The sequence below is a fragment of the Triplophysa dalaica genome, chromosome 16 (assembly GCF_015846415.1).
Source record: "Triplophysa dalaica isolate WHDGS20190420 chromosome 16, ASM1584641v1, whole genome shotgun sequence".
NCBI lineage: Eukaryota > Metazoa > Chordata > Actinopteri > Cypriniformes > Nemacheilidae > Triplophysa > Triplophysa dalaica.
Genome location: NC_079557.1, coordinates 3,491,327 through 3,510,683, shown reverse-complemented (window position 1 = coordinate 3,510,683; position 19,357 = coordinate 3,491,327). Strand labels below are relative to the sequence as shown.

General features: G+C 38.9%; 4 protein-coding genes across 12 annotated transcripts; 3 read left to right on the top strand and 1 right to left on the bottom strand.

Annotated features, from left to right (window-relative positions):
- The first annotated feature begins 22 nt into the window (after window positions 1–22).
- Window positions 23–2,921, top strand: nme5 (NME/NM23 family member 5). 5 transcript variants are annotated; one of them, XM_056769238.1, is made up of 7 exons: window positions 23–352; window positions 710–915; window positions 1,197–1,297; window positions 1,406–1,524; window positions 2,409–2,481; window positions 2,574–2,695; window positions 2,825–2,921. In XM_056769238.1, exons 1-6 carry the CDS (start codon window positions 209–211, stop codon window positions 2,615–2,617), a joined length of 687 nt encoding a protein of 228 aa, XP_056625216.1. In that variant the 5' UTR covers window positions 23–208; the 3' UTR covers window positions 2,618–2,695; window positions 2,825–2,921. The 5 variants fall into 5 exon arrangements, with proteins under 5 accessions (XP_056625216.1, XP_056625221.1, XP_056625217.1 ...); XM_056769243.1 differs by lacking the exon at window positions 2,825–2,921 and having other exon boundaries at window positions 25–352; window positions 2,429–2,481; window positions 2,574–2,628; XM_056769239.1 differs by lacking the exons at window positions 2,409–2,481; window positions 2,574–2,695 and having other exon boundaries at window positions 25–352.
- Window positions 2,922–3,640: 719 nt separating this feature from the next.
- Window positions 3,641–7,415, top strand: hnrnpaba (heterogeneous nuclear ribonucleoprotein A/Ba). Of its 2 annotated transcripts, XM_056769234.1 has the most exons (9): window positions 3,641–3,727; window positions 4,138–4,382; window positions 4,735–4,903; window positions 4,993–5,151; window positions 5,289–5,444; window positions 5,682–5,772; window positions 6,075–6,242; window positions 6,368–6,453; window positions 6,729–7,415. In XM_056769234.1, exons 2-8 carry the CDS (start codon window positions 4,165–4,167, stop codon window positions 6,436–6,438), a joined length of 1,032 nt encoding a protein of 343 aa, XP_056625212.1. In that variant the 5' UTR covers window positions 3,641–3,727; window positions 4,138–4,164; the 3' UTR covers window positions 6,439–6,453; window positions 6,729–7,415. The 2 variants fall into 2 exon arrangements, with proteins under 2 accessions (XP_056625212.1, XP_056625213.1); XM_056769235.1 differs by lacking the exon at window positions 6,368–6,453.
- Window positions 7,416–9,530: 2,115 nt separating this feature from the next.
- eif4ebp3l (eukaryotic translation initiation factor 4E binding protein 3, like) lies at window positions 9,531–12,396 on the bottom strand. Its single transcript, XM_056769244.1, has 3 exons — window positions 12,050–12,396; window positions 10,201–10,374; window positions 9,531–10,074 (listed from the first exon to the last, which is right to left on the bottom strand). The coding sequence occupies exons 1-3, from the start codon at window positions 12,177–12,179 to the stop codon at window positions 10,043–10,045; spliced, it is 336 nt and encodes a 111-aa protein (XP_056625222.1). The 5' UTR covers window positions 12,180–12,396; the 3' UTR covers window positions 9,531–10,042.
- A 12-nt stretch (window positions 12,397–12,408) lies between these two features.
- Window positions 12,409–19,357, top strand: hnrnph1 (heterogeneous nuclear ribonucleoprotein H1). 4 transcript variants are annotated; one of them, XM_056769231.1, is made up of 11 exons: window positions 12,409–12,527; window positions 13,698–13,795; window positions 13,875–14,030; window positions 14,107–14,250; window positions 14,796–14,934; window positions 16,288–16,466; window positions 16,984–17,087; window positions 17,170–17,305; window positions 17,577–17,660; window positions 17,761–17,859; window positions 18,665–19,357. In XM_056769231.1, the coding sequence occupies exons 2-11, from the start codon at window positions 13,711–13,713 to the stop codon at window positions 18,766–18,768; spliced, it is 1,230 nt and encodes a 409-aa protein (XP_056625209.1). In that variant the 5' UTR covers window positions 12,409–12,527; window positions 13,698–13,710; the 3' UTR covers window positions 18,769–19,357. The 4 variants fall into 4 exon arrangements, with proteins under 4 accessions (XP_056625209.1, XP_056625208.1, XP_056625211.1 ...); XM_056769230.1 differs by lacking the exon at window positions 12,409–12,527 and adding an exon at window positions 12,889–13,228; XM_056769233.1 differs by lacking the exon at window positions 12,409–12,527 and adding an exon at window positions 12,894–13,228 and having other exon boundaries at window positions 18,661–19,357.

Genomic DNA, 19,357 nt, shown 5'->3' with positions numbered 1-19,357 from the left:
TCATTAATGGTATCCTAGCAACCAGGCCAACATAAACTTGCACGGGCTGCAGGCTCGATTTGAAAGACACAAACATTGTTTGTTTAACGGAACCGTTTTTCATGATTTCTGATTAATATTACTTGTGTTTTAAACTCTTGAGAAGCATTTGCGGCTGCTTAGTACAGTCGTTGAAACGTAAACTATAAAACCATTTTATTAAAACGTGATGGACAGCGTTAGTCCTCAGAAGCGGATGGCAACACCTCGCATCTTCGTTGAAAGAACTTTAGCTTTAATCAAACCAGATGCAATCCATAAAGCTGATGAAATCGAGGACATCATTCTTAAATCTGGATTTACAATTTTGCAGGTAAAAGTTAATCTGCAACTAGATGCAGTGAATGTCATTCTTTGCATTATGCGTTAGCGGCACTTATGCTAAAATGTAGCCTATCTGATACTTGTGTCATTTGATTTGAAGACATTCAATTGATGTTTCCATTAACACATCGACCATTATTAAGCATATTCCTCATCAATTTGTATGTGATCTCTTTAAAGCCACAACTGTGCTGGGGTCTAAAGCTAATGCTTGGCACTGATCAACATGGCATTTTTTTCTAATATTAGATGCAGCAACAAGGCAAAATATTTTTACTTTGCTATATAGTTTTATTCGACATGTGTTTATTTTCTTTATTTAATAATTGTGTTTCTCATGTAACAGAAAAGGAAGCTTCAGCTGAGTCCTGAGCAATGCAGTGACTTTTATGCTGAGCATTATGGCAAGCTGTATTTTCCCCATTTGACTGTGTTCATGAGCTCTGGATCAGTTGTTGCTTTAGCACTGGCCAGGAATCAGGCTATTGCCACCTGGAAAGCTATAATGGGACCAGTCAACAGTATCAAAGCTAGAGAGACACAGCCTGACTGGTAATGAAAGACATTTTATGCAGATGCATCCCTTTAAATCTCTTAATGGAAGTGATTTGATGAAATAAACAGTAGTTAAAAGTTACATTTTAAACACAGTACACCATTTTTATGATTTATCTAAATTCTAAGATCTAAAGCTGTATTCTGTAATTTATGTTACATTCAACATTTACAATCTTGTCCGGTTTAAAAACACATTTTCCTATACAATACATGTAATGCTCATGTAACATGTTTTTTTTCTGCCTGCACATGAACATACTGACTGTCATCATCAGCCTGAGAGCGATATTTGGCACATGTGACCTTCAAAATGCTGTGCATGGCAGTGACTCTTTCTCTGCTGCTGAGAGAGAAATCAGGTTCATGTTTCCCAACTGTGAGTAGAATTAAATCCGTCCATCCCCACGTGAATCCGTGATTTTTTTCCATGGATTTGACCTAAATGCATATAATAAATCTGATCAAATTAACTTTTTCGTTTAAGCTGTGATCGAACCCATTCCTATGGGAGAGGCTGCAAAAGACTACCTAAGCCGGTATGTCAACCCAACACTTCTCAATGGACTGACAGAGCTGTGCAAGAAGAAACCAGCGGATCCTTTTGTAAGTGTAATTCTTAAAAAAAAAAAAATGGATCACGGGTAAAATGATAATCACAATTAATAAACACAATTGCTTTGTCAGTTCAGAACTTTGTTTTTTTATTTCATTTCAGCAGGTTTATTAGGCCTATACTTTACAGCCAATGAATTTGTTATAATCTGCTGCCACTGAACTTCTTCAACACTGTATTTCAAAACACGCAATCAATCATCTAAACACTTTACCACAAAAACATTTTGTGACCTTTGGAATGAAACCTTGCAACTCCATTTTCGATTATTTGTTCTTTTGTTTATAAATTATTCTTCACCCTTCATGTTTGTCTGTGGGTTTTGCTATTTTTTTTTATAAACAGTAGTAATGCAGTGATTTCCCGTAAAGTGGCAGTTTAAAAGATACAAACTATGCAATGATTTTCTGAGCTTATTTGGAGTTTTGTGCTTGCTTTTAAAATATTAATATCACAACGATTATGCTTAATTTATTGCGAGGAGCATAAATTGTTATCACGTTTAAAATACTATTAATCGTGCAGTCCTAATATAGAGTACCGCTGAGATGAAACAAGATTAAAAAAGTTATCGGATGCTTTGTGGTGGTGATGTTGATATCAAGTGATCGTAGTTGTCTGTTTAAAGCCTTATGTTAGCTTTTTATTACTTTTGGTTGTATTAGGGCTTCAAAAGTAACAAATTCTGAGTTCATTTGTAAAGATATTTTACAGATATTTGTTACGATATTTCAAGTTTATGTGAAAAATACATAGGCTTTCGGCCGAGGGAACCACTGCAGCACTAATTTCTGATTGGCCTACTAAAAATGCCATCTCTGCAGTACTCTATAGAGAATGTTGTGGTGACGTTGATATCTTTGTTTGGTTAAAGCTGAAGTCAATATGTTGCAGTGACGCCGCCATCTTGGGAGGATCATACTCCACTGCTATTCTTGTTTTGATAGGTACCGTTACTTGTTTTGTTTGATATATGAAGAAATCGAAAGTGAAAGAATCATGGGCTTTTCCTGAACGACTCTGTGTAATGTTATTGCAGCTTTTAACACAGCAAGACCAGACTACCATAATTATATTTCCTAATCAAACAAGAAAAACCAAACACTGCATTGAACGCACTAGTAGGGATCCTCCCAAGATGGACCGGACATTCAACACAGTGTAACATAGCTTCACATTCTCTATTGCAATATATTAAAGCTCTTCAAACCGTTATTCTCAATTTCTTTGTTTGATTGAAGCCACTATTAACTAATGCTTTTTGTACTGTATTCTTTTTCTACTGTACAGACCTGGCTTGCTGACTGGTTGATGGACAATAACCCTTATAAACCCAAAATATCTGTTGAAGTAGAAATAAAGGAGGCAGCATGATTTACCAACAAGATTTACTGTATTCATGTGTTTAATGCATTAATGTCTATGTAATTTGGTTGCATTTTAATATTGTCTAAACTTTAACATAAAAGTTTTTTAACCACCTTGATAAACACTTTTTGTTCATACCTATTTGTTTTATTCATACAAACATTATATCTAGAGTTTATATAAAACATAAGACAAAACTGTAAGCTTATTACAACCATATAGATACAGATTACATCATATCAAGCAACATCTCATTCTTCAAACTAAATCACATTTTTACATTATTATACCACTCTGATTGAGACAAACACATATACTTCATGCAGCTGATGTGTAAAATAAATCACTGAATTAACGTTACATAAACAAGATTACATTTTTTCCCAAAACAAATGTAAGAATTCAAATAATGCAATATTGCGTCTGCGGCCTATTCAAACGATCTTTAATTGTGTTAAGTTTAACCGCACACGTATGTTTCTTACATTTTCTCCTCCGTCCGGCGGCATTTAAAACATCATTTAAAATTTTATTCACAACTTGTTTGTAAACCAAACAGGAACAAAGAGTTCTTCCCCCACTCAACACGAAGCTTCATCAGAAGAAGCGCGTTTGGGGGAGGACTGCTGTGGCGTGAACGATGCGTTTGATTGGCCGTCGGGATGATAGTCATTTCAAGATACCCAATCAAATGCCCCCATACTAAAATTCCTTTCTCTTCCATCCAGTTATATAAAACCAACCGCTGGTCGGCGCAATAAGGAAGGGCCCATACCGGAGTAAGCGTTCCACGGAGTATTTTCAAGACAACTTGCGGCTTTTACGGTAAAGTATTTACAACCTAATAATTAATACACTAGCGTCTGTTTTTTAATTTAATCGCACTTGCGTTTATGAAATGGGAAAATGTTGTTTAGAGAGCGTAACGCTGTAGATGCATCGACGAATTACGCAAGAGAAAAGAAGCGGCATGGGCTACTGCCGAGCAACGCATGAGCTTTGTGCGGAGCCGCACGTTACAAAATGTCAAAATTCTCTGTAAACGCAGATCTAATTTCGACATGATCGTAAAAGCGAACTGTTGCTTTTGAAACGCAATACATTTTACGTTAGCGTGTTTACATTCTTGTGGCGTATGAGATCGCAACTGCCGCTGTTCAAAATGGTGGACATGTGCACAGCCTATCGCGTTACATAAGGCGCTCCCCTTCCTAACCATCTCCAACTCTCTACAGTTTTAGATTTTCACATTAACTACCACCATGTCAGAAGTCGAAAACCAATATATGGAGATGTCTGAGAACGGCCACGAGGGCGAAGAGGATTTAAACGGAGCCGAGCAGTATGAGGAGGGCAACGAAGACGAACAGGCCGGGGCAGAGGGAGACGCCGCTGACGAAACGGGGAACGACGAAGACCCTCAAAATGGTGCCACGGACGGTGGGCAGATCGATGCAAGCAAAGGGGAAGAAGATGCGGGGTATGTTAGACAAATGATTGTTTTAAATGCTCGGAGGTAAAACCCTTTGTTCTTTTCTGTCTTTGTTGGCGCCATGTGTCGCTCGAAGGGGGATGGGTGCTATAACGTTAGTCAATTGTGCACGAATCGGGGTCTTAAAATCATTTTTTTCACCGTGGCGTAAAATATGTTTGTTGGATAAAATGTTTGTACAACACGTGTTTGTGACTCAAACAGCGAAGGTGTTGATGCATGTCTAATTATATTTATAGATATGATGTATTAGATGTTAAATGGAAATAAAGAGGAATCGTGAAATGTGTGCTACCACGCCCCCTCCTGGTCCTAACTGGTGCGTTCTTCTTTTTTTTAGGAAAATGTTTGTGGGGGGACTCAGCTGGGACACTAGTAAAAAGGATCTTAAAGATTACTTCTCCAAATTTGGGGAGGTGACAGACTGCACTATCAAAATGGACCCCAACACTGGACGATCAAGGGGATTTGGGTTTATTCTTTTCAAAGAATCCGCTAGTGTAGATAAGGTAAGATTTAAGAGTCTGGAGATATGGTCCCGTAAGGTTCTTGGTTCTGTAATGGCGAGCTGAAAGTTGAGTTTTTATTCGTTCTGCAGGTTTTAGAACAAAAAGAACACAGATTAGACGGAAGGCAGATCGACCCCAAGAAAGCAATGGCGATGAAAAAGGAACCAGTGAAGAAGATCTTTGTTGGCGGGTTGAACCCTGAAACTACAGAAGAGAGGATTCGGGAGTACTTTGACGCCTTTGGAGAGGTATGTTCATTTCTTATTTAGAAAGGTGACTGCTGGAGCGTGAGATCAGAAGGCGTTGTTAGGTTCTTACACAAATTTGTATTTTTTTTTTCCTCCAGCAATTCTGTGTTTTAAATAATTCATTTATGTTTCCTCAGATCGAGACCATTGAGCTTCCAATGGACCCAAAGACGAATAAAAGGAGAGGATTTGTCTTCATAACATTTAAGGAAGAAGAACCTATCAAGAAGATTCTTGAAAAGAAATTTCACAACGTCAGCGGAACCAAGGACCCAAGTGGAAAAGAAGGCCTTGTGAGTTTTCATCTTCACCTTGAATGAACTCGTAGATGAACTCTTATTAGTTTTCATCTTTGACATTGGTCAATCAGTAAATAGTTATATATATTCTTCCTTAGTGCATTTTTGTTTTTATAGTGAGCATATTTTTCACTAAACAACGTTATTTTTTTGCACAATATGATTAAATTGTGTCTCATTCCTTAAAGTTGTGTTACTCAATCCTGTGTTGTTTTTCTCTCTTTGTGACAGTGTGAGATTAAGATTGCACAACCTAAGGAGGTGTACCAGCAACAGCAGTATGGAGGAGGTCGCTTTGGGGGCAGAGGAAGGGGGCGCGGAGGTTAGTTCTGGTTAACATGTTTTTCCTCTAGTGTACATTCGATTCATGTATTTGTTAAAGTTTTACAATAAAACAGTTTTGAATGACCGCATATGCCCTTATATTCCCCATGCGTGTCATGTGTTAGATGGCTTTGGTGGTTTTAAATCCATCCCTGAGAGATTTAACTAATCTCCGATGTAGTAAATCTTATCCCTTCTAATGACTCTGCGTGTGTTGAGACTCTATGGCTAATCGCTTTAGATTCACAAAGCTAGATATCAGTTTTGTATAAAATAATGAATCGTGTTTTCGTTTTTTAGGCCAAGGTCAAAATTGGAATCAGGGCTACAATAACTACTGGAATCAAGGCTACGGTAACCAAGGCTACGGCTATGGTGGGCAGCAGGGTTACGGTGGATATGGCGGCTATGGCAACTACGACTATTCTGCAGGCTACTATGGTGGATACGGCAGCGGATATGACTACCGTAAGCACTGATTCTCCATGGGATCATCCCCACACCCCAGTTCCCCCGCTCCCCCCCCCCATTGGGTTCTTGTGAATACAGGGGCATTATAAATTCCTTTTTCTGCTTCTCTCTTACCCCCATAGACCAGGGAAATACAAGCTATGGAAAAACTCCGAGACGTGGGGCTCACCAGAGTAGCTACAAGCCATACTGATCATGTGTAGTGCAGGTATGCATTTTTCTTCCCACCGTTACATGGTAAGGTTAATTTGGTTGTCACTTACCATGCTTTGAAATGCAATTCATCCCCATTTACCCATTTAGTTATAAGGCAGTCAGACCGTCCGTTTTGAGACTAGGACTAAAATCTTTAGAATTCTCTCAAACACTGATTCAGTAGGGTTGTAGTGCTATGCTAGGCCCCATCTCTTCATTTCATTTTATTTAATTCTTCGTGTGTGGATTTAAGCAACTAAAACTCGCCTCTTTGTGTTTGTTTGAAAGGTCGCAAAACTACAGAACCGGAACCAGCGATCTGGTCGCAGTGAGCATTGGGGTCTTTTACTTTTGGAAGTTGGCAGAATCTGGACTTCTGCTTCATTTTGTACAGAAAACAAAGAACTGGGGGGAGCAAATGTCACTTCACTTTTGTTTTATAATTTTTTTTGTCCTTTTTACATTTCCAGAGATGGAAGTGTTATTTTTTTACTGTACTTTTTGGTACCTTTTGAATCTAATGTATTGTATGGTTGTATTTTACATCTTGGCTGTGTACCACATCTAGGCTCCGAGCTCTCAAACTGCTTTCAAAATAAAAGGTTTGGTTAATTTTTCCTTTTGGTGTTTTTAGATTATATTTTTTTCTCTTTGTCACCCGTACTATGTGTTGCAAAATTGCATGGCTTAAAGGTGAGATGAAAGGATGTTTTTTTTCTTTTGAAGATTGTAAGCTTGTCCTTTAAAATCTGTTAGCGACAAGTTCTTAAGAAATTTGACTTTTTGTTTGTTCCTCTACTGCTTTTAAGGAAATTTTCTCCTGTCTTGTTAGATATTTAAAAAGTGGCTTTAATAGTGATTAAACTATTACCTCAAAACATACACAGGTGACTGTAACAGGATTCTTAAAACACTGGAAATGCATTCCTCCAGTGTCTTGGACAAAATTTCAAGAAATAAACATGATTTTTAAGATGTCTGTTGTATGTTTTATGCTTTCAATGATATTGCTAACTGAGTGTGTTTGTGTAATTTGTATTCTGAACCTACACAGCAACAACAATAGCATTAAGAAATCGATTGTCTTAAGTACCAACAGAACGCATGCAAGCACTAACATGACTTGTGTATAATGTTTCAAAGAACTAGGTCACTGCTGGACTACTAAACTTTAATTCGTGTTAGCAGGCAAATGAGAGGAACAGGAAAGGTTGCTGGCTATTTACAGTTTACATGCATGCAGACCATAATATTTGTGATGGAACACATCTTACAGGAGATGCATGTTAGCTTGTTCCAAATTTAACTTGTAGTAAAAGCATTGCGGTGCTTTTGTAAGACCTCAAATAGTTAAAGCAGAAGCAGCATTGTTGTTTATTGTAAATGTTCAAAATTATTTCCGTGATAGTTGATCTAAACCTTCTGCTTTGTAACACAAATATAATTAATTGGTTATAAATTGTGCAATTCACTGTGGCCAAATCTGATCTCTCTTTGGTGCAAGAGTAACATCAAGCAATGCCTTTAATATTTTGGTGAAGGGGCTGTTCTCCAGCCTTACTATTAAGAGGTCATTATACCTTTTAGGGCCACTTATACTACATATACATGTATTCATTTGGTAGACCCTTTTATACAAATTGACTTGCATAAAGGAGAGCATATAACATTGTATCAACACCCTAAAGAGTACTGTTTACAAAGCCAAGCTACTAGGAGGATTAAAGCTGGAGCAAGCAAGGGAGAGAATGAACAATATTTTTTATTAGACAGGAGACATTTATTGGGTAGTCAAATAAATGCGGAACCGGTATGTTTTGTCGTTTTTTTAGAAGTTGTGAAGGCTGCTGAATGAGTAAAGGTTTTCATTCGTTTTCAAACCGAAGATGACCTTGAGATGTATACCGGGAGCAATGAGTTGAGGGGCGGATACCGTTCTGAAGGATTTAGATTTAATGCGTGCGGCTACTGGCAGCCTGTGGAGTGAAATTATGAGGAGGGGTGTTGACTGCATTGGTTTGAAGGCCGGTGTAGAATAAAAAAATCGGACTCCCGATTATGACACCCCTGTTTCCCGAAGGTAAGGATTAGGTGTGGAGGCGGGCTTTAGAGATAGCGACCAATCGTAAACCAGCATCTTAAGTGAACGAACCAATCATAAATAGTGGAGTCAAAATCTCACGAGGGGTTGAAATTCGGTAGTAGGGAACAGCATTAGCCAGCAGAGCTTGGACTAGCAGTTGAGAGGCATACTCGGACAGGAACAGCCTGATTTTCCTGATATTGTAGTACACGTACCTGCAAGTTCGAGGTGCAAGTGCTGGTCCTCGAACATCGCCCACGAGGTTTTGAGGATCTATTGCAAGAAATGCAATATAATATACATAACTATGTCTTTCGAGGTGTATAAATACCTTATATAACCAAGCGTACTGTTTTTATTATCTTAGAATGAGCTATTTCTATATACATACACCGAGGGTCCCCGTTCCCTTTCATGTTGTTTCTACGTCAGCCCAGAACAGATAAGCTGCTCTTAAAGGGATAGTACATACAAAAATGAAAATTCTTTACTCGTCCTTAAGTAATGTCATACCTGTATAAATGACTTATTCCAATGAACACAAAGATATATGCAAGAATGCAAGTAATTTTCAGTTCCGGGACATTATTGACAACCATAGTAGGAAGAATTAAATGGTAGTCAAAGGTGCTCGAGAAATTCTTTGTTTTACTAAATTCTTCAAAATATATCACGTTCTCAACATAAAAAAATAAAAATCCTATGGGAGCGGATGATGTCCCAGAACTGAAAATTGCTCACATTCTTCCAAATATCTTTCTCTGTGTTCATTGGAACAAAGCAATGTATTCAGGTTTGAAACAATTGAGTAATTGATGACAGACTTTTAATTTTTGGATTAACTATCCCTTTAAAGAGAGTGTTTCATAAATACAATATCTCTTTCTGCAATTTAGCGAAGACAAGACGACATCTTTCTTTTCTAAATTTCTTACACTGAACATGTAAAACTAAATGGCATTTAATACTCCTGCACAATGTTGCCAAAACAAAACAACACAACAACATGTAAGTGTGTCATTTATTTAAATCAAAAAAATAAAACCTGAGGAAATCCAGGCAATTGAAACACCAGGGAAACCCTGAGGGCACATGCTGGTACATTTATCTTCTGATGTGCGATTTCAGCTGAAACACCATCTTCTGCTACAGACATTCATTTGGCATCAAGTCAACCCTTACCAATAAACAATCACGTTTGCTCATATATTGCTCAAAGGGAAGAGATTTTGCCACGGTGTTGAACCCAACTCAAATGTAAGGCTACATTGTCTTATTAAAAAAAAGTAGAAAGTACCAAATGTACAATAAAGAGTTTTCAAAACAACGCCACTGATAAACAACCACTTTGTGTCCGGTAAACTGATATCAAATACTTTCAAACAAAAGAATAAAACACTCTTTGGGTGTTTAGCTCTTTAAAAGCTATGTAATCTAGTAAATTAGGGACATCTGCTGATCGTCCCAGTAACGTCCCAGCACATTTTGAGGAATTCTCCACAGGAGGTAGATGAATGATTCAGATGTCCATCTCAAACTGGCTTTCATCAGCTAAAAAAATATGGACACAATTTTAGTCTGTTTCCAGGAAGCATTCGAACAGGGATTCATTGTTATAAAATGCAAACAGTACTATTAAAACTTTCCATCTGTTTTGATAAAAACGAATCATATTACCTGCCAGATTCTTTTCCTCCTCCAGTTCCTCTTTGAGATCCTGAAGTTTGGACATGGGATGGTGTGAAGGAACGGTTACCCCAGGAATCTGGGGCAAACAGCAGGGCGGGGTCCGGGCGATAGGAGAGTTTCTACAGTCGAGGAGGAACTTTCTGTCGTAAATGATCCGAGTTCCTGGAGGAGGGATGGGACATGTGTTATTCAGCCAATCACATGCTTACAAAAACATATTTACATTGTAGGCTGCAGGTGACAAAAACTATTGCAGAACAGTTTTTGTACATTTTGTACTATCACTTGAACAGACCAATTTAGCGCTGAAAAACAGACATGAGTCCTTTTCCCAAAATGACTTAAAATTGAGAGAGCATTTAGCATTGCGTCTAAAGAAGCCAACAGTACATTTAGTCATTTAGCAGACGCTTTTATCCAAAGCGACTTACAAAGAGTTAGGGAGCAACAAGCGATATGTCATACAGGAGCCATAATACATTAGGTGCCAAAACAAAGTTACTGGTTTCAACTTAAGCTAGACCACTACCTGTTGAGGGAAAGGGTTTGTTTTTCTTTAAGTTTTTTACGTTCACAACTACAAGTTGAAGCAAGGAAAAGATAAATCAACAGAATATTTTTAGTTAACGTTGTAAAGTTAGGGTTAGTCAAATGAATGAATGAGGTAAATTTGTTAAGGTCCTTTTAAAAAACTGAATGTGATCTCTGAAGTTTGACCTGTGCAGTTGCTGTTGAAGCTATACTGTACTCCACAGCTCTACTAGTGACTGAAAAACATGTTATGCAACCTCTGCTATTCAGTTCAATTTGTTCTGGACAAAGGGGGGTGGGCAAGGGTGTGGACTGAGATGTTGACAGTGGTTGGATATACACAACAGTCCCAACCGTGGACCGAGTAATGCAGTGATTCCAACCCCCCCGCTTTAAGGGGAAGACCCCTTTTATTTGAATGCATGTTTTGCACACTTTAAAAAAACATTTACAACATTTTCTACAATGTTCTTTGAAATGTGTCCCGAACATGTTCTCGCCCCATTTCACGAGATTTCTAGAATTATATTCTAGTTTCCACACTGAGCGAACCCAACGAACCCACCTCAGATGTTATTCCTGAAATCCACAGCAGCTGTGTAGGAGGAGGGGTGTTTCTAAGAATTGCCTTTCCTCTGCAAGGCGCTACAGTTACAGCCACATGCGTGAGATATTCAAGCCACGGACAAAAGAAACACGCTCACTTCATGAACTGGGCCGAGCGTTTGTTTCCACAAGATTTGATGCATGTCAAGCTATGTTTTGTATTGCACCCGTTTGGCAACGTGTCAATCCTAAAACCAGATAACCAGACATTCGGCACAACATTAAGCAGTTAGATCATATCGTCGAAAACGGTTTGAGACTTGGTGCGCATTATAGAAGCTTGATTGTGGCAACTGGAAAGTGATATTGCGCGCGCCATGCTGCGTTACGCGCTGGAAAGAACACACCAACTGCGCTTTTCACGGTTAAATTCGTTGTGTTAACGTTTATTCGTGTTGCATTCGATCTTACAGTGCAGTGGGTAATAAAATATATTGCAGATAAAGAGCACATTGGCCGAAAACGCCCAATGTTTGTCAAGTTTACGGTGGACGCACGTGCGTAATGGAGCGCCAGTGATAGCTGTTTGCACGGACGGTACATTTCAGAATATTATAAATAAATGACAAAACGTGAATTGCTGTTTTAATGTTTATAAAATGATGCAAAACTTCACATCCTTCACAATACAACATATACATCAATCAAAACAAGACGAATAATATACCCATCCACAAAGCGCTCTAAAACACAAGCTCACCTCCTGGTGTGGTGGAGAATAGAGTTCCTCCGGGGGTTTGACTGTAGCAGTCCGGTAGTTGAGACCAGTCTTTGAGGTGCAGGACACGCGTGGGAATGGGGCAGCTTTTGCTCTGCTGCGTGTCAGACATAGTGATCGAAATGTTCTGCAAACTCTTTACTACTAAATAAACCGACGCAAGGGCTCGGCGAGGCTCCTTCTGTCCAGCACCAGTTCAGACGCAGTCAAATCAACTTCAACGAAGTTTTAGCAACAAATGAATGCAAATATATTTTTACAAGTTACAAGCAGTGCTAGTCTAGTGATACCAGAAGAAGAGAGACACTCTCTATACCCGAGCTGGAGGCGCAGTGGTGGAGAGAAACTGGAGGGGGTATTTAACAACAGCACAGAGTACGTGACACGCATCATGTGATAAACGAGACTTGAGCAACAACAAAAACAGGCCAGTGTAACATACGGGGTTGCCAGATATTTGGTAAGGAATGCGTTTTGTACTTGTCGAATAGTTTGGTATCATTTGTAGGTTTATTTTGATTAAGTTTTATTTTAGTTTATGCCACTAAGCCATTTTCAATTAACTCATGAAATCATATATAAGATAGATGGATGGTGTAATGCGCGAGGGGATTTACAAGAGAGCATCAGCCGGGCGCAAATTACATTGGGTAAAAATAGTACACATTTACGCACACTTAAGTAGTACACTATACAATATTTACAGACGTCATATCGCCCGATTGTTGATTATTGGCTAGTCAATTTCACAGATAAATCGCAAGCCGCATTCACTTAACGTTACACAAATAATTAATGTTTTGTAAAATAAGCGTAAAAAGCAACATTTTCATTTGTTGGTGTATTTAAGATAATAATCACAATATTTAATATCGTACCACGTGTAAATCTAGGTGTGATTCAGTGTTGTAGTGTCACACCCGAAACAGCAGGGGGCAGCAACGCCACTGCGTTTCTGTAACCGCCTAAAATCAACGAGCTGCTTCTCTCGCATGTTCAGACGCGCGTCTCCTTGACGTTTCCTATTAGTAGACACATACTGTAAACCTTTCTCAAATTAAATGAGCATTAACTTTAAATTTGTTTAGTTAAGAGGCTGATAAATGTCGTTGCCGTGCTTCTGTTGAGTAAACGAAGCGTCTCAAGAGGGTTTATCAGAAGGTATGTGGTTCAGCAAGCTCGCTAAGCTAGTTAACAGTTTCACTTTTATTTTCTTAACTTACCATGAAAAATATTCTTGTATTTCTTTACTTAAATTAACCTATTAATTTTTATGGAGACATTTTTCAAGTTAATTTGATTAAATGGTTTGTTTCGTCTCGTTTAATTTAGCTTTTAGATAAAGCTGAACGTTATCTATATGATATATTGCAATGGATATTAATAGTATTCTTACATTTTTCTATGTTATTTTTGTCAAAAACACTGTGTGTATTACGTCTAGATGTTAAAACTGTAGGTTTTGTAGGCTTGGTATTTTTCTGTTGTGTCTGAGGTGCTGTCAACAGATGACTGACTTTAATACAATATTTGAGAATTGATAAAAATAACATATAAATATATAGTGTGATCCTTATATAATGTTTTGCTTTAATATATATATATATATATATATTTTCCTATTGAGCAGAATCATTTCCATTATGGCGGATGGAGAGGGGTTTGTGGTCCGGGTCAGAGGACTTCCCTGGTCTTGCTCTGTAGAAGAAGTTCACAGATTTTTCTCGGGTAAAAAAAATCTTCTGCACAAATGTTTATGCATTTTCTATAACCTTTCTTACATAATATTCTTATAATTTTGTCACAGAGTGCAAAATCGCAAACAACGGGACAAGCGTACATTTCACATATACAAGAGAAGGACGGCCGAGTGGAGAGGCGTTTGTTGAGTTTGAATCGGAAGAAGATCTTAAAATTGGCGTAAAGAAAGACCGTGAAACCATGGGCCACCGTTATGTAGAAGGTAAGCAGCTGGTGTTGCCTTCGTCACAGATGGCCTTCAAGTCACCATACACTAATACATTCATATGCGGTTGTAGTATTCAAATCCAATAGTGTTGAGATGGACTGGGTTTTAAAGCACACCGGACCGAATTGCCCAGACACAGGAGGAGATGGCCTGGTTAGGCTTCGAGGTCTGCCCTTCGGATGCAGCAAGGAGGAAATAGTCCAGTTTTTTGCAGGTATGTTCATTGATTAGTTTGAATCATCCCATCCTCAAATTATTACAACGTGTCAGATATGTATTAGTTAGACCTAGCTTACTGGACCGTTACTTGCAAATGTAGTTTTTCTGAAAGAAGCTTTAAGCATTTCAATCATAAATAGATGGAATTTATATTGAAGCTTTGAAACTAAATCGAGAACAAAACCACAAGGACCAGTATGGGGTCACTTTCTGTTCTCACTTCATCCATCCAGCTAATGAACAATAATGTGATATCATTATATAGATTCTATTGCCTCTGCTGTTTGAGATTTTATCTGCATACTTTAGACAGGCAAATCATTTATGATGCACTTATTGGGGCTACAGAGGGTTAAGACAAATGGCCAAAGGATTTAAGTGACTAATTTCTCTTTAACTTGAGCATACTTTGTATATCAAGGGCCCATGTTTATGTAGACATTTGACATAAAGAGAAACCCATAGAGAATTATGAAGTCTTGTTAATGGGCTTGTGATTTAATTTGTCCCCCACTGGGGTTATCTGTCCTTGGGTTGAAGGGTTGGAAATCGTGCCAAATGGGATAACATTGCCGGTGGACTTCCAGGGGAGGAGTACGGGGGAGGCCTTCGTGCAGTTTGCTTCACAGGATATAGCCGAAAAGGCTCTAAAGAAACACAAGGAAAGAATAGGGCACAGGTGGGGATGGCTGGTTGGTTGCCTGGATACATTGCTTTTCTTATGGTGTTCCCCTCACAAAATCATCCAATGCAGAATGGCCACACTTGACTCTACAGCAACTAATAGTGAGACATATGGCAGATGATTGATGACTTTTTTATCAAAACATCTACAAGAAATGTAGCCTCAGAATTTCTCTGCAGGCCGCATTGTGCTCTTTTATTAGTGCTGAGCGGACCATTGAGAATCGAACCATTTAAAGAAGAAAACAACTTGGTGGCGATAGCTAAATGTAATGCGGTAAATTTCCACACTTAGAGTGATAGTTCACCCAAAAATGAAAATGATGTCCTCATTTAATCACACTCTTTAAAACCTTTATGACTTTCTTTCTTCCGCAGAACACAAAAGAAGATATTTTGAAAAAAGTTGGTTAACGAACAGCTCTGGATCTCATTCACTTCTATTATATGGACACAAAACCAATGCAAGTGAATGGGGTCCAGTTAACAATTAAAAAAAGAAGAAAGAATGTGGGTGAATAAATGATGACAGAATGTTTATTTTTTGGGTGAACTATCACTTTAGACCTCATCTGGATTGTCACACGCGTTGCTAAATCAGCTACAAACATCCTTTTCCATTGACTACTAATGAACTCTCTCAGAATGATAAAAGTATTTGTTTATTTTTTTCCGGCATATTCTTAGACAGGGACTTCTGCATTAAACAGAATTATAAAAATAGGGACTCTCTCTTTTATTTGGTTATTGGTCCAGTCTCGCTCCTTGCTCTTTGTCTGTTTAGGATGCTCACAGAGCAACACTTCGTACGGTTAAAAATTAAAACGGACCTCAAGAAAACATTCTGCCACATCAGTGCTATACTTAAAACGCATAAAGATGATTAAAAACACACTGGCTTTTCATTGGCTAGAACCTTGTCACATGGGCACTCAGCACTAAAAGTAAGCCGAAGGGATCTATTGGTGTTTCTTTGGTTCTGAAGACTTCAAATCACGAGGATACAGTTGAACAGGTAATGCTAAGTTACGACCTAACAGGCGAAAGTGCTTTGCTCTATATTCCCTTCCACAAGTGAGGCAGTCCAGCAAAACCAGTCACAAAACGCCAGCTTTTGGGTGACCATAAGAAAAGTTCCACGTAATGAAGGGTTGAATGAATTTCAATATAAGGGTTTTGTTTTCTGTCTTTCTGTGTTCATTTTTCCGAAACGCTGACAGTAAATTTGTGCCCATTGTAAGTGCATCTATTACCAGTTTGGACAGCCCTTATTAATACTTCTCGTAGGAATGCATTTGTCTCACTAGTAGGACCTGGTGCCATCACTCTGGGTGTATATTCTCTATAGGTATATAGAGATCTTCAAGAGCAGCCGTGCTGAGGTACGCACACACTATGAGCCGCAGCGTAAGGTCATGGGCATGCAGAGACCGGGTCCTTACGACAGGCCGGGGAGCGGCCGTGGCTACAACAGCATGGGCCGTGGAGTCTCCTTTGAAAGAATGAGACGTGGAGGATACGGGGGAGGTAAGAACGTTTGTGGTCGAGTTTAATAAAACGTTTTTGAAAAAAGTTCCCCATGATTTGTTGAGGTATCAGCAAGTAAACCAGGTTATCTTGAGCAGCACAATCAACACTAGTATTTGATTGCCGACCGATTCCTTTCAGCACAAATGTGATGCCTTGTACCTTCATCTTACACTAGAGTGCTCACCGCAGCAGCACGTTTTAGAATATAAAAAAAGACTGAAAATTAGGTTGATCCAAAGATTTTTTTATCTTTGATACAGTGGCCTTTGTCCTGCTCAGTGAAGGATTTAAAACTTCGAGACATCATTGTTTGTAAAACACAGCCCCTTTTAAACAACGCACAACACAAACAATAATGACTTGACATTGTTCCTGCGCAGATAAATCTTTGAATTTTGCTGTCTTCATCATGACCATCAACCTCCTCTAGTGATAAAACTGTTTGCAGTTAAATCAACTAAACAGTGCAAAGCTTATCAGAAGGAATGATTGTTTACCTTGTTTTTGTTCTGAGATGGCCGATATGGAGACGGAGGCTCGTCCTTTCAGAGCACGACGGGTCACTGTGTGCATATGAGAGGCCTTCCATATAGGGCCACTGAAACCGACATATACAATGTGAGCAAAACGTTTGTTTAAATGAACAGCATTTATGAACAGTTTATGTCTGTTATTTATCAGCCTTGATTTTTATTCTTAGTTCTTTTCTCCACTGAACCCGGTGCGCGTTCATTTGGAGGTCGGCCCCGACGGGCGAGTAACAGGCGAGGCGGACGTTGAGTTTGCTACCCATGAGGATGCCGTGGCAGCCATGTCCAAAGACAAAGCCAACATGCGTAAGTGATGTTTGAAGTGAGAGGTCACCCAGAAAAGAAGTAAAAAAGGCAGATTCCATTGCTGTCTGGTCGCCATCCACTTTTGCTTTTGTGTTCAATTCGAGAAAGTCATACACCTGTTGGGCATAAATGTGAACCGAATTTCCACTTTTTGCGAAATAGTCCTTTAGAAATATCCAAGAACACGTTATTGACTGCAAACACCAAAAAGGTTACTCTAGTTGACCCTAAGCTTTCCAATCTGATTGGAAAAATTCCAATTGTCGTGCAGAGCACCGTTACGTGGAGCTGTTTCTAAACTCAACATCAGGGAGCGGAAGCGGAGGATACGGAGGTCAAATGATGGGCGGTATGGGTAAGACATGCTTCTCACTCTGTGTTGCATTAGAAACACATACTGAGTGAATGTGCTCAGTAATTACAATCCATAATAATGCATTACTGTTGATGTTCAGGAAACCAGTCATCTTACGGGCACAGCAGCCAGCAGATGAGCTCTGGCTACAGCGGTGGTTATGGTAACCAGAGTGGCATGGGCGGTTACAGCGACTACAGTGAGTGTCAGCTCTACCGTAGGTCTGCTAACCGGTGCCATGGCAAATCCTATCGCCCTTGGACCCCTAGGGGTAGCTGTTTGTAATGCCAGATTAAAAAGCCTTTCGTGTTATCCTGTTGTTACCTATCAGGTAAATACAGTACTTCAATAACAATTAATATCATTTTTAATAAAAGTTGTCTGACATTGACCTAAACATAGTATCTTTGATGTAATACCTCAAATATAATAATTCATATGTACCATTTGACACTATAATGCAGTTCTGAGGTTTTGTAACTTGGGTTTCCAATATCTCATAGGAGGATGAGGTAATGGGATTGAATATGTTATGCCAGTTAAGCTGCTAAGAAATACAGAGAAATGTTAAATTGTAACGTTGTAGCTTCAGTTACATGTATGACTATGAGATGTATGATTTAAAAGACATTAATTGATCTGCTTTTCTTTTGAAGACTACATAGAACAACAAGCTATATTTAAGCAATGAGGTATGAATGCTGTGTTGGGATGTAGTCACGGTTTAAAAACTTAGTTGGGCTGTCTGGGCATATTCACAAACTTCACAGAATCACAGAATTAAAACATTATCGATCAAAGTCATACCAACCAACAGTAAACCTCAGTTAATTCATGATTTTGCCATCGAGCACCACATAGTCTCTAAAATGATATAGTCTTTAAAATGGCATTGGAGGTGTTTTAGGGGTCCAAGTAGTGTAGGATTTGACACATCCCTGTCATAGTTGAAGCTTCTTTCAGAACTCCCTGGTCCTAAAATGTGTATTTCTCCCTCCTGTCAGGTAATCAGGGCGGAATTGGCAGCAGTTACTATGGCGGAGGCAGCCGCGTATCCATGGGGATGAACGGCCTCACCAGCGGAATGGGAGGAGGGTGGGGGATGTAGCTTCTGGGTGATGGGCTGCTTCATAGCTGTAGCAAACCGGTGTCCTTTCATTTGGTTTTCTTGTTGTTCTATGTTCCCTTACTTCGAAGACGGCTGTGTTTGCTGTTCTTTGTTTTGTGCACAAGCAAGCTTCTTTTGCTCTGTTCTCCTTTTATTTTTGTAACAAAATTTATTAAGTTATGTTTAAGAGAAAGTGTTTATCCATGTTGCACACTGGAGAGGTGCCTGTTTATCTGTTTTTATAGTGAAGAGATGATTGTTTTTCTTAAAAGGGGGACACTGTGGGCAAACATTATCAGAGCCTTCGGCACATGTTGACGTCTTTGCACATGGAGGTTTATCAGTGATTGTAGCATGTCATATTTCAAACTTCTCTTTCCATCAAAGGTGTTTTGCATGCACTCAAAGCTTCATTGTGGCGTATAGTTAGGGAAAATATGATTTTTATTATTTTAAGTACGATTTCAAACTGGTTGGAAAATGATTGGTATTTCATTTAGAAGCATGGTACTGTTGTTTGCCAGCATTTGTTCTTTTCCATGCATTGTACTGAACCTTTGTTTTGAGTGAAGTACACGGAGTGAACACA